Genomic DNA, 13,852 nt, shown 5'->3' with positions numbered 1-13,852 from the left:
TGAAACCTGGAGAACCCAGATTTCCTCCAGTGAACAGCTTTTCTGAACAGTATTAGGTACCCACAACATTGTCACTTGGAAAATGAGACAGGTGGTACACTAACAGTTGGGGGAAAGTAACATCCTTGCCTGTATCAAGAAAAATACTGGAAGAGTTCCCTTCCAAAATGAACTACTTTTATTATTTTCACCAAGTAAAAAGGGTGGGGCAGCAGTTATGGGAAAGGACACAGTGCCAAGGTATATTGTGTCATTGAGGGTATCTGCAAAAGGACTGAAAACCAGTGTTTCCCACGCATGGTTCTTAGCAACGTGCCCTGTGCCGTAGCTATCTCTAACCCACAAAATGCCTTGTGTGAATCACAGGCACTTACTGCCAGGCTCCACTTGGATCAGTTGAGTGCACTTAGGCCCAACCTGCATAACTTCCTGGCAGCCCTGCTCTGATCTGTCTCTAACTGGATTCCAGTATAAAGGCTGAAAGGACAGAGGTAGGAGAGATGAGTTCAACAGGTCCAAAAAGTAAGAGGTAGAACTGATGGGCCTTGAAATCTTAAGAAATGGAAGGAAAATGGAAGAATCAAAAAACAGCTGCCATTCGGTAATAAGCAGTTGTGGATGAATGCATCTTCCGTTTATGACAGTTAAAAACTCTGGGATAGCCAGGTGGAGCTAGATAAAGTTCTAGAGCACAGGAAAGAAATCTAAGCAGCGGCATCCTTGAAAACCATGGAGTGGACATAATCAACCCAAGTGTGTATGGTGAAAAGCAGCCGCCTCGGAAAGAACCCTGAGATTGGATGGAGTGGAGCATGGGAAAAGAAGGCTGAAAACACATGCAATCCTTTATCAAAGTAACTGGGACTGCCAGCCTGCTGCCACCGGTCTCTGCCTCCACACAGGGTTCCCAATAGGGTTCCCAAACAGGGCCTGTTTTTTGTTTGTTTCTGTTGCTAATTATGCATTCTCACTTCCTAGGCCAGTGCCAGGCCTTTGAATTTTCACAGAATTTAGGATCTTCCTGAATCACATCCAAATCTTATACATCATGACTGTAAACATCCCCTGATTTCATTACATTTGGTTAAATCTCACTTTATATCACCTCGTGCTCATTGAAAACTAGAATAATGCTAAATACTAAGCTTGTTTTTTAGATGTGTATCACTATTAATCATCTAAATTCTGTTATCAGTTTAACTCTCTGCTATTCTATGCTCATAACCCCTAGTGAAAAACTGACTGTATAAATAATAGGAACAAAAAAAGAATCAAAATTGCAGTGAAGAGAAAATTACCCTGCATCTAAAACCTGATCACCATCCTAATCACACTTTATAATCAGACAAGTTTTAAGCTATGTTATTTCAGAATTACTGTCAGTGATTCTGAAAATTTTAAGAGGCAGTGTGCAAGACCTTAAGCCAAACAGACTTGAGGTTCAGACCATCAGTCAGTCCATCTCTTATTAGGCATATGTCTTTGAGCAAATTATACTACCCCTCAGCCTCAGCTTCCCCAACCACAAAATAAGGCTTATGGCTCTTAAGGAATAAGTGTAATAACGCTGGCACAGGGCTTCACACAGTGCCTGTATAGGGCAAGCACTTAACAGCAGCTGTTATTTTCATGGAACATTAACTCTCTTTTGGCAAGGAGCAAGTCACTTTAAACCTGATTCTTACCCCTTGAAAGACATTTTCACATTGTTTTTTAACCCCACTGCCCAAGCCCCTCAACCTTGGAATTGATAAATCTTATCCTTGCTTTATTTCCTTGGTCCCTCTAATCTATCCTCTCTGAATTTATTATAGCTAGGATATGGAGGAAAAACAAAAAATCTGAAGTAGTTTTTTTCACATGTCCACTGCCTATGTAATGGTCCTATGACTGGCTGCTGCCACATTTGTACTCCACATCTGGCCTCCCTCAGAACTCTGAGTGGACAGGGTGAGAATCCGGCTCAGGAGGGTTAGGATTAGAAGAATCTGTGTTTACAGGACTCGGCTCTCCCGCTGGCTCAAAGGGTCGCAAGTTGGCATAAGTCACTTCTTGGGCCAGCTGCTCCAGGGAAGGGCGGCCAAATGCCAGATTTCGAAGTGAGATACAAGTCATGAGAAAGCTGAAAAAGATGGGAAAAAGCCAGCTGTCCAAACTCCTATTTCAACACAGGCAATCCTGCCAAAGCCCTCAGAGGACACCTGGTCATCTGGCCTCTCACCCACAGATAAGAATCTCCCCCCAGACACCCCCATCCCAGCTGGAAGGGCACCCCACTCTTCACACAGTCTGACTGAGGATTCCAGGGTGGGGTAGGAATAACGCACAGGAAATAAGCTGAGTCGGAACAAGACAGTGCCCATCAGACATACCATTTACTCTCCCAATCAATCAGGGAGAGGAGCAAGGAGAGAGGAAAAAGGGAGAAGTTTAGCACTGGATTGTCCTCTCCTGGGAAAGAGTCCCTAATGTTACTCTCACCAGAGAACAGTGACCCAGCCTGCAAACATCTGATGACAAAGTACTATAGAGTAAAGCTTACCTGCGGCGAAAGATAAAGAGCTTTCGCAGCAAGAAGCGGACAAGTCGCTCGTGGAAAGGGGCATTTCGCCGGCGTTCAATCTCCTGGAGCCTTTGCTGGCGTCTAAGGAAGGTCTGGACCAGTGGTGTTGGCTCAGGGCCGCCTTTGACTTCCCCTTCGAGCAGAGGTTGCAGCTCTGGAGGCAGAGGCCCTGTTTCTGTCCGGAAGAGGGCAAAAAGAGGAATCACTGAGAAAAGAGCATTCTCTCTTCTAGAACTCCTCTTTCCCCAGCTAGAAGCTTCAAATTCATTCGTTAAGTGGGCAGATCCTCGATCATGACCCCGACTTCCTATAAAGTGGGCTCTCTCAGCCCAAATCTTCAGATACTCACCACTTCCATTCTCCACCTTCTCCTTCAATTCTTGAAGATACGCCAGGTCTTGCTCGAGTGCAACCTCTGTAGTGTTGACGTAGATGTACATGTAGCAGGAAGGACTGGACGACACTGTGTACACCTTATGGTACTCACCAGCCGGCAACTGAAAAGGGGGAAGAAATGCATCTCTCATGCTCTAGCCTTTCGCTAGCCAGCCTGTGGCCTCCCTCCACTTCCCCAACTCCATCTTTTTTCTTATATATTGGAATCCAAAGGAACTGACCTCTAGAATCCTGAATGAGGCTATTTATAGCCCCCAGGGCCCTTGCTTTTTCAGCCCCACTGCATTGTTGTTATTTAGTCGCCAAGTCATGTCCAGCTCTTTCGTGACCCCATGGACTGTAGCCCACCAGGCTCCTCTGTCCATGGGATTTTCCAGGCAAGAATGCTGGAGCGGGTTGCCACTTCCTTCTCCAAGGGATCTTCCTGACCCAAGGATTGAACCTACATCTCCTGCAATTGGCAGGTGGATTCTTTATCAACTGAGCCACTAGGGAAGCCTCCCACTGTGTTACTGTTACGTTAAAGGATTTTGCATTTATACTAAATCAACTACACTCATCAAAAGTTTTCTATCATTGTTAATTCAAGCCAAATACCTGCATTTTTTCTCCCTCCTGAAGAGTCTGGTTCTTCTGTTCTGCCACCAGCTCCACGGTCACCTCCCCCTGCAGCAGCTGGATGCTAGTGTTGCCCAGGTCTTCACTCACGAAGTTCTCCAGGTGCAGCCCTGCCCGGGGCAAGAGTTCCCATCCCACCCCAAGGTGGCGTGAACTCACTCCCAGTCAGAACAGAGAAATCACACCTTCACCAGCACCTTCACCTCGGGTTTCAAAAACCAGCCTCCCACCAGGAGCAGACCCTCCCGGCTCCATCACACACTGTGTCCCTGGCCTAGGAGGCCAGAAAGGAGACAGCAAAGCCTTTGTGCTTTCTTCCATACCAGGGAAATCTGCAATGAAGACCACTTCGGTGTGGTTGTCCAGGCTGCTCTTGATCTCCTGTAGTTTAGTTCTCCAGGGAGACAGGTCCATCAGCAGTGGCTGCAGCCAAGGTGTACGCTGGAAGGGCGACCAGGCAGCCTGCACGATGTCCACACGAGGGTCAAAAATCCTTAGGGAAAGAAATCATGTTCTAAGGCCATAGCCACCTACATACCGCAATTTCCAGTTCTGTTCATCACTGTTCCCGGATAGAACAAACAGGGTTTTCCAGAAAGAAGAAACAGCCTATGTCAGCATGTTACTGCCAGTTGGGGACAGAGAAACAGAAGAGGGGAAAGAGGTTCTGGAGCACTGGGAAGAATGGGGGTTAGTGGCCGCCTGAGGAGAGTTAACAGCTTCTAAGAGAATGAGTTCCCTTTTCTTCGGGATGACGGTGCCCTCTGCTGGATGCAATCGGCTATGCCCACAACCAGGTCAACAGGGACATGCACCAGTGGACAGCCTTGCAAGCAAGACAACACTGAGGAGCACAGGCTAGTCATCTGGGCCAAAAAAAGCTGGACTTCACGTTTTCCCCCTTCTCTGCTCCCCTTGCCCACCTCTGCTGGAAGCGGTCATTGATGGAGACCCAAATATCAAAGTAGATCTGGGGCTCAGTGACATTGTACTTGGGCAGCAGGCGGCTCAGGCAAGTGGCATATTGCTTCAGCATGTCTGCATGGTCCTTCCAACGCCGGCTCTGTGTGAATACCTGCCCCAAACCCCCACATTAGTCCCACCTCGTTGTTATTGAGCTTCCAGACATGTCATGCAGTGCCGAAGGCACAAAAAGATCCCTGTCTGCTGCCAGTCTTGACAGGGAAGAAAAAAAAATGAGAACCAAAAAACTTTATGGAAGAATTTTTTTCATTGCTGGGCTAGCGGTACTCACCTTTCTAAGTCTCATCTCAATTGAGGGACGTGAATGACACTGCCCCATTTCAACCCCCACAAAAGAAGGTTCCACCTGGCTCCAGAGAAAGGGCAAAGTGGACCCACAGAGACCAGACCCCAAAGCTCCAGGGGTCCTCTGAAGGCCAGGAAGTTAGTGGCATCTCACCCCAGGGTTGAGGTAGCCCAGTTCACCGGTGCGGCCATCACGGTAGGTGATCTTCACGTGCTGGTGGGAGCGGGAGTGCACCATCATGTCCCAAGAGTAGCCGTATAGCCCGTTGGTCCAGTTGTTGTACCCCTGAGGAGGCAGGGTGGTGGGAATCAGCTCCATGCTCCTCATGCTAATGCCGTCCTCTGCCCAGAGAGGTCCCCAGACCTGCCCGCTTCTCTCCTGAGCACTGTCCCCTCCACCACTATCCAAGCGGACCCTCAGCCCACACGCACCTGGGTGAGGAAGTGGGAATAAGGCAAGAAGAGCTGCTCCAGGAGGTAGAGCAGGGTGAAGGCAGTGCTCAGCTTGTGGCGCAGCCCTGGCTTCTGACTGCCTCTGGCCCGGCTCCTCTTATACATACAGGAAGTGCTGGGCTGAGGGGCAGTCCTGAGGGGCAGCAGCTCTTGCAGCTTTTTCGGGCAGTGAGCTACCAGCTTCCGAGGCCATTCAGGAGAGCAGAAGAGAGGGCTGCTGGCCAGCATGACGTAGGGGAACATGCCTAGAACAGCGGGGAAGAAATCAGCACTTCAGGAGTTGGGCTGGAAAACGTGGCTCATCCCCTCCACACCTCCCCTTCTCCTAGGCAGCCTCTCCCAGGTATTTCACTTATGAAGAAAGAAATTCTCAACTGGAGCCTATTACTTCCCACAGAAACAAAACATACTAGCTGAGCCCAAAAGCCCTGGGCCGCTTTCCCATCTGTTTCCATCTCTCAGAGATGACGTCCGGCTCAGCTTAGCTCCTGCTCCTGTCACCGTCTCCCCCTGCCACATGGGCTGCTGGTTCGTCCTTCCCCTGCACACCTGTGGCTTCCTGTTTCCCACCAGATTATAGGAACTGACCAATGCTGAAAAGCTGGGAATTCATGCAGTGGAAGTAGGACACGAAGACGAAGCCGATGGGTCTTGAGGCATCAAAGAAGAGCAGGAAACCGGCTGAGAGGTCGAGCAGCAGTCCGCACCAGTGCACCACCAGCAGACTCGTCATCTCCTCGGACAACACAAGTCTGCAGACACCAGGGTCAAAGCTCAGGCACTAGCACACATGGAATACTCACAGTTGAGGCACCTCTGCTACCCTCTCCATGCTGCATGATCCACCCCGGCAGAAGGGTAGAGAACTCCACCCAAAGACATCCTCTGGGAGGGTTTTCCAACCCCTTTTCATTCCCACAAAATTAAGAGTGTTAGTCGCTCAGTTGTGTCCAACTCTTTACGACCCTAGGGACTACAGCCCACCAGGCTACTCTGTCCATGGGATTTTCCAACCCAGGTATTGAACCCGGGTCTCCTGCATTGCAGGCTGGTGGTTCTTTACCATCTGAGCCATCAGGGAATCTCACATACTTCAGGTGTCCAATTTCTTTCAACATGCCCTAAGTAATAAGCAAGGGCAGAGCTCCCAGAGCAAAATTTGACTGAGCAGTGTGTGTGTTGTGCAAGGCAGGTTCTTCCTGGAGGTATACCAGAAGAGAAACTTTAAAAGGGGAACGCTGGGCTGATATAATGATGTCAAACTTCCAGAACTGGGAAGTGTCAGGGCAGAGGGAAGAGTACAAAGTAAGACAAGAAGGGAGTTCCCTGTTGGTCCAGTGGTTAAGAATCCGCCTGCCAATGCAGGGGACACGAGTTCGATCCCTGGTCTGGGAAGATTCCACAGCCATGGAGGAACTAAGCCCACTCGCTGCAACTACTGAGCCCACACACCTGGAACCCATGCTCTGCAACTAGAGCAGCCACAGTAATGAGAAGCCCACACACCACAGCTAGACAGTAGCCCCTACTTGCCACAACTAGAGAAAGTCTATAGCAACAAAGACCCAGTGCAGTCAAAAGTAACATTAAAAAAAGGAAGGCCAAAGGAAGAAGAGATGGGAGGAAAAGAGAAGTCAGAGAGAAGCAGCTCTGCTTTGGGAAGAGTTATTAACAATGGTTTTGTTTGGGAAGGGGAGCTGACTGTCCATATCTTGGCATGCCAGTTGAGGAATCTGGGCAAGAGGCTGGGGCAGCCACCCAAGGACAGAGGCCCCATCACAGCAACTGCTGGGGCACTGACTCACTCTCCAAGTCACCTAGTGCTGGCACTTCCCTTTCCTTTATTTCTTTTCCCTTCATTCCGGCCCATGCTGTAAGTCTCCCAGGGGCAGCTAAGCCTAGATCTTTTGACATCATCAACTCTGCCTTCTGCTGAAGAGGGAGATGAGTGGACAGAGTGAAGCATGCAGCAAATTTAGGCAAAGTGGGAGCAGCAGCTAGGACCGTAGACCTGAAGGAGGTGAGCCCCCCAACCCTGCACCTGGCCGCTCTAGGCCTCTGCCCTGCCGCTCACTTGAAAGGGCTGAAGAGCCAGTGCCGTGACAGGTATTCCATAGAGTAGCCTTCCACCCAGTCTGCGTCCAGCTTCTTTATGCCCGCAATGAAGTACACGATGAAGATCTGCAAACACAATATGCAAAACGAATATTCACACAAAGTCAGAGCCTCATCCTCCACAGACAGTCACAAATCAGTTCTGACCTCAGTCCAGGGCCTGAGAGACGAGATCTACTCATTCATCTCAGACGTTCACTCACCTAACATCCTACAGATATCAGGCACAGTATTAGGCAAAGTCAGGACGGAAAAGTCGGGCTTCCCTGGTGGCTCAGATAGTAAAGAATCTGACTACAATGCAGGAGACCTGGGTTCCATCTCTGAATTGGGAAGATCCCCTGGAGAAAGGAATGGCAACCCACTCCAGTATTCTTGCCTGGAGAATTCCATGGACAGAGGAGCCTGGCGAACCACAGTCCATGTGGCTGCAAAGAGTCAGACAGGACTGAGCAACTAACACTTTCACTTTACTTTCACTTTTGAAGGCAAGTCATGAAGCACAGAGGTTACTCTTTCTTCATGAGGATTCTAATCTAGTGGGAATAAAGCTCTTTCTTTGTATGACAAGGTGAGAGATCCCAGAGATTAGGAAGTAGCTTAGATTAGAAAACAGGGAGAAGCCAGGCCAGCTTTCCAGCAAAAAGGGAAAAAGGGATGTCCCTGGTGGTCCAGTAGATGAGAATCTACCTACCAATGCAAGGGACATGGCTTCAAATCCTGATGTAGGAAGATCCTACATGTTGAGGGGCAACTAAGCCCATGCACCACACAACTAGTGAGCCCACACTTTAGAGCCCACAAAGCTCTCTTGCCTAGAGCCCATGCTCTGCAATCAGAGAAGCCCCCACAATGAGAAACTGGGGCACAGCACTCAAGAGTAGCCCTTGTTCTCCACAACTAAAGAGAGACTCGTATGCAGCAACGAATACCCAGCATAGCCAAAAATAAAATAAATAAATAAAAAATTTTTTAAATAGTTGAGTTTCAAAAAGGAGGAAGGAGGAGGAGAAGATTCAGGGAGGCCAAGCAGAGCGAAGTCTGGCAGTGGGCGGCCATGCTGCCAACGGCTGTGAAGAACACCCCCTCTCTCCTGCAATCTGGTACCTGGCCACGCAACACAGCATAGTTCCAAAGGGGCACGTGGGCATTCCGCTTCCGGGCTCTCAGCAGGCCATCCACAGACCTGCAGTTGAGAGGGAGAACGGTAGGGGACGGGTTCTTAGTCCCGTCCCATTTCTACCTTGCTTTTTAAATGTAATCCTCTCTCTATTCCAGGATATCTCTGTAGTGATCTCTCTATTCTAGGACGTCTCCCACATCTTCTCAGTTCTCTCTGAGGCCCTTGCGAATTATTTGAGCACCTTGTAATGATCATTTCAAGTCATAACAGAAACTACTAGTCGTAACTACTAGTGAGTTATAACAACAACAAAATATTCAGTGTTTAACATCTGTTAGTTAGCAAATTAGTCTCCTCATAAACCAGGAAAAAGACTACAACGCTAGCTCCAGAAGAAAGGGGCTGTAGACCCTCCATTCCCCACCCCATGGCCACAGGGCAGCTGGCAGTAAGACTAGTATATACTGACCTCGTGTTACCTGCATGAGGGGAGGTGTACTTCCCCCTGCTCCACCTGCCACCCCATCCACTGCATGGGACAAGGGCATAAAGAATCACTGCTGCTGCTGCTAAGTCATTTCAGTCGTGTCCGACTCTGTGTGACCCCATAGATGGCAGCCCACCAGGATCCCCGTCCCTGGGATTCTCCAGTCAAGAACACTGGAGTGGGTTGCCATTTCCTTCTCCAATGCATGAAAGTGAAAAGTGAAAGTGAAGTCTCTCAGTCGTGTCCGACTCTTAGCGACCCCATGGACTGCAGCCTACCAGGCTCCTCCATCCATGGGATTTTCCAGGCAAGAGTACTGGAGTGGGGTGCCACTGCCTTCTCTGAAAGAATCACTGATATGCAAAAAAAAAAAAAAGATTACAGTGCTAAAAGAGGACTAAATTTGAAAAACAAGGAATTTCAGGGAATGTTTGCAAAGCTGGTGTATGAAAATATACATAGTGCATTTAAAGCAAAGTTTCAGTTTTCAAGACAAACTGACATTTCACAGACCTGGATGCTAGGATCTAGCTGAGAACGGACAAAACCAGGCTACTAAGATTAGATGTATTCTGGGGAGGCAGAAGCAAAGCAGGTTTTCAATAAGACACAGAATGAGCAGAGAAGCCAGGAAAGGGGCAGGTTATTATATTTGTGCTCAGGAGCACTGGAGTCTGCCACTAGGGAGACCTGGAGTCTCATTTATGCCTCTTAACTGCTCAGTGACCTTAGACAAATCCTCTATTTCTGTAAGCCTTAATTTCTTCATTTATAAAATGGGAACTCCATGTTATAACCATGGGGTTATAACATGGAAAAAACAAAAATGTTTAGCATAGTGCTTGGCATGTGGAAAGCCTTTAGTGAATGATCAGTCGGTATTTTTTCAAATTGTGCAAAAATTACAAAAATGAGATTTTCTGGGGTATTCTGTCAAAGAGTGTTAGTCACTCAGTCATGTCCAACTCTTTGTGACCCCATGGACTGTAGCCCATCAGGGCTTCTCTGTCTATGGAATTCTCCAGGCAAGAATACCAGCCATTCCCTTTTCCAGGGGATCTTCCTAATCCAGGGATCAAACCTGGGTCTCCTGCATTGCAGGAGGATTCTTTACCATCTGAGCCTCCAAGAAAGCCCAACTACTTCTCAATTCTTTATGATGAGAGCTGGCCACTCTGAATGAATGTAAAGGTTTACAAAAAGGGGATATCTGCATAGGTGTACTGACGATTGACATGTGATTAATGACTGATAAATCACTAACAAATCCAGTGTTTGAGGTTTTCTTCCCACGCCCATGTTACTGACAGCTCATACTTGCTTTTCACTTAGTAATAGAAGGATTCCTTAAAAATCATCAGTTCTGCAACCCTGTCTCCAAATCCCTTTTCCACCTCCCCTGAAAGATGGTCACATAAGCCAGAGGTGGGAGAGGGTTACCTCCTCCAGGGACAGCACTGCTGAGCAGCCCTGGTGGGCCCTCTCCTTCTGACATGCCTCTGCCCCACATCAGTGTCTACTCTTGGCTCTAATTCTGTCCCTCACAGAGAAAGTCTGCTCCCTCTTCCACATGACCACCCTTGAAGTATTTGAAAATAGCTATGTCTGGCTTTAGTCTTCTCTTCTTCTAAGAGGATTACAGGAAGTGGACAGATCAAGGCACCTGGGGAGATAGGGAAAGAGTGAAGGGGTGGGAATGGAGCCACTCTGCTTGTGGTCACCCTCAGAACTCCCACCTCGCTGACCGTCACCCCTCCGGAATCCATCCAAGTCACCTTTGCTTGTTTACAAGTTATGTTTACTCTGCAAAGCACGGCTGAAGATATGCTTGCTGGGACAAGTGCTAGGACCTTACTGGGCCCTACCTCTGGTGACCATCCTGACACAGCCAACCCCTCCCTCGTTCCCCCAGACTCATACCAGTAGTGGTGTGCATCCACAAATGTCAGCTGAAAGGCCAACAAGCCATACAGATAGGAGTGGTTGTTCCACGACGTCTTGTCCAGGAGAAACACATACCAGTATGGCAGCAGGAATAACACACAGCTTATCCGGTAGCACAGGCCCAGCATCATGCCCAGTGCCCCTGGGATTGGTAGGGGAGAGGATTAAAAGGTCAAAGGGTCACCACAGGCCCAGCTCCCCCGGGACAGCCTATGGGTGGGGTTAAGAAACTCATCAGACATTTTACAGTCAGATAAAAATAAATTTCAACTAAATGTTATTTCAATATTTTAAAAAGAGTTAAGGGGTCACAGCTCAGATGACACACAGGATATTATAATATCCTGCTTATAATTTCAGCAGGATGAAATTATAAGTTATAGAATAAGTGAAATAAGAAAACCTAGAGAATTCCCTGGCTGTCCAGCGGTTAGGACTTAGTGTTTTCAATGCCAAGGGCCTAAGTTCGATCCCCAGTCAGGGAACTAAGATCTCGCAAACCATGTGGCACAGCCAAAAATAAAAATGAAACCCAAGACCCTGGTCATTCACCAGCATGCTTCGGATTTCTGTGTATTAAGTAGGCCAGTCAATACGCCCGTCTCTCCTGCAGTTTCTCTCACCCAGAAACATGATGGTGTAGATCAGATACATCCAGTCAAGTGGCAGTGGCTGCAGGGCGTCCAGTAAGGGGAAGCGACACACCTCCAGGCCATCCAGGTATCTTCGGTCTAGGGAGCTGAGACCACGCTCCTGGGGTATGTCCAGCACCATCATCAGCCCTGAGAAGGCAGAGAGAGAAGGTGCCGATAGGCCTCAGCAAAGGCAACCATGGAACATACTGGAATATAGTCAGGCACACCCAGCTCCAGAAATAATTCATTCAACAATAATCATGCTTGCTAAGTTGCTTCAGTCGTGTCTGACTCTTTTTAATCCCACGGACTGGAGCCCTGTCCATGGGATTCTCCAGCCAAGAATACTGGAGTGGGTTGCCATTTCCTCCTCCAGGAGATCTCCTGACCCGGGGTTCGAACCCGCATCTCCTGCATTGACAGGCAGGTTCTTTACCACTCGTGCCACCTGAGAATTGGTTGAGTGCCTACTCTGTGCTAGGCATTGTGCCAGTTGTGGGATGTCAGCCACTGCACCTCCCTGAGCCAATTCCCCATTTGTGAGAAGGGGCTCATAATATTTTGCAGGGTCTCAGAGAAGATTAAATGAAAGAAGCATACAAAGTGCTATCGAAGCTATTCAGGTTTTGATAGTCATGTTTGTAAAGGTCTGTCCTATTGGCTACACAAAGTGCTCTGGGGTGATGCGCCCTCAACCTCTTTTACTTCCTGGCACAGCAGTATCTGGCCAGCACACTAGGGTAAACAGAAGGGCTACTCAGGTCAGGAAGCCAGCTCCAAATTAAGGTAGGATTTCTCAACCCCAGGACAATTCAGTTTGGCCTGGTTAATTATTTGCTGGAGGTTTACCCTGTGGTTCATAGGTCATTCAGCAGCATCCCTGATTTCTGTGTAGATGCCAGTAACCACTTCTTCCCCTTCCCCCACACCTAGTTGTGACAAATACAAACGTCTAGAGACATTGCCAAATGTACCCTGGAGAGTAAAAGCGTCTCCAGTTGAGAACCACTGGGTTAGGTAGATTAATATCTCGGCATGTCTGTAACCCATTCCAAACATACATGCTGTGGCCTATGAGTTAGAAAGGTCTGGATTAGGGAGTCACAGCCTAAATGGCTGCTTTGTCACCCCTGCCATTTCTCTGAAGTCTAGTCCTTAGCGTAGTTACTGGAAAACTTCATTCCACAAATAAAATGGGTTCCTGTTCCCCTGTCTCTGTATTTCCTGTAGCCTTGGATCAAAGCACTTCTGATCTCCAAGCCCTAATCAGAGGAGACAAAACTGGGTTACAAAGAGTTCTTCCAGGATATTAGTCACTTCAGCTTTTAGAAAAAGGAAGGTTAGTCCACTAAACAAGAAAGTATCCAAGAAATGGACAAGGAACCATTGTCATTCTCTCACCCCCAACCATGCTGGCACCTCCCAGACACTGGACTTACCGAAGAGAAAACGGAAGACTGCCAGGCCTGCAGGATCCGTGGGTCTATTCAGCAGGGTCACCAGCCTCTCCCAGCTGGACACATCTGTCCACTCAAAACCCAACAGTTTCCCCATTCGGCTGCCCTGACGGGGCCCTGAAGTCTGTGCAGCCTTGTCTTTCTTTACTTTGTCTGCAACCAATAAATGGAGAGAGTTGCACGTGCACGTATGGGAATGGAGATGTTTTAAAACAGACTCCTTCTCAAATCAGAGAAATCTCCGTCTAGGGCTTCTGCCTACCTGGGTTCACCCACTGATCTCTGACTGCTCGAAACATCCCTGCAGTGCAGCCCCTCCTCCAGGATCCCCCAGTGCCCCAGAACCTTTCTCAGACTGCAGCCCCCTAATCGCAAAGCGTCCTGAATGTCATCAACCCACCCCGAAACAGAAGACTGCAAACTCTCTCTACAAAGCCCTTCCCAACCGAGGCTCCCTTCCCCAGGTTCCGCAGGGCATCCCTGCCCTACCCCTCTGAAAGTTGCGCCCCTCTCTATGCGCCACAAGGCGGGGCTCTGAGCCTACCTGAGCCCCGCGGGGCCCGCGCGGGCCGAGCGGAGACCGCCATGGCCTCCGCGAGGTAGATATGCCACAGCAACAACCTCCGAGCCCGGGGGCGTCGCAAGGGGCGGCTCCCCTAAGCCCCGCCTCCCCGACACATCAGCACGCACGAGGCCGGCCGGAAAGCGCCAGGACTGTCGTGAAGGGCCCTAGTCGGCCGCGCTGGACTCCCTGCTTGGCGGTAGAGGGCGGAACGAGGGGTCTGGGGGCGG

At 49.0% G+C, this 13,852-nt stretch overlaps 1 protein-coding gene across 1 annotated transcript; it reads right to left on the bottom strand.

The window, feature by feature from the left end:
* Positions 1 to 1,897: 1,897 nt before the first annotated feature.
* On the bottom strand, positions 1,898 to 13,649 carry GGCX (gamma-glutamyl carboxylase; the record flags this gene model as incomplete). Its single annotated transcript, NM_174066.2, is given in 15 exon segments — positions 1,898 to 2,122; positions 2,543 to 2,738; positions 2,913 to 3,060; positions 3,557 to 3,687; positions 3,901 to 4,070; positions 4,501 to 4,652; positions 5,001 to 5,132; positions 5,279 to 5,544; positions 5,888 to 6,051; positions 7,374 to 7,480; positions 8,522 to 8,600; positions 10,945 to 11,110; positions 11,592 to 11,750; positions 13,043 to 13,213; positions 13,605 to 13,649. Coding segments are annotated over 15 exon segments (2,277 nt in total). The 3' UTR covers positions 1,898 to 1,929.
* Positions 13,650 to 13,852: the final 203 nt, after the last annotated feature.

Source organism: Bos taurus, chromosome 11 (genome assembly GCF_002263795.3).
Source record: "Bos taurus isolate L1 Dominette 01449 registration number 42190680 breed Hereford chromosome 11, ARS-UCD2.0, whole genome shotgun sequence".
In the NCBI taxonomy this organism is placed as follows: Eukaryota; Metazoa; Chordata; class Mammalia; order Artiodactyla; family Bovidae; genus Bos; species Bos taurus.
This window is presented reverse-complemented; position numbering and strand designations above follow the sequence as displayed.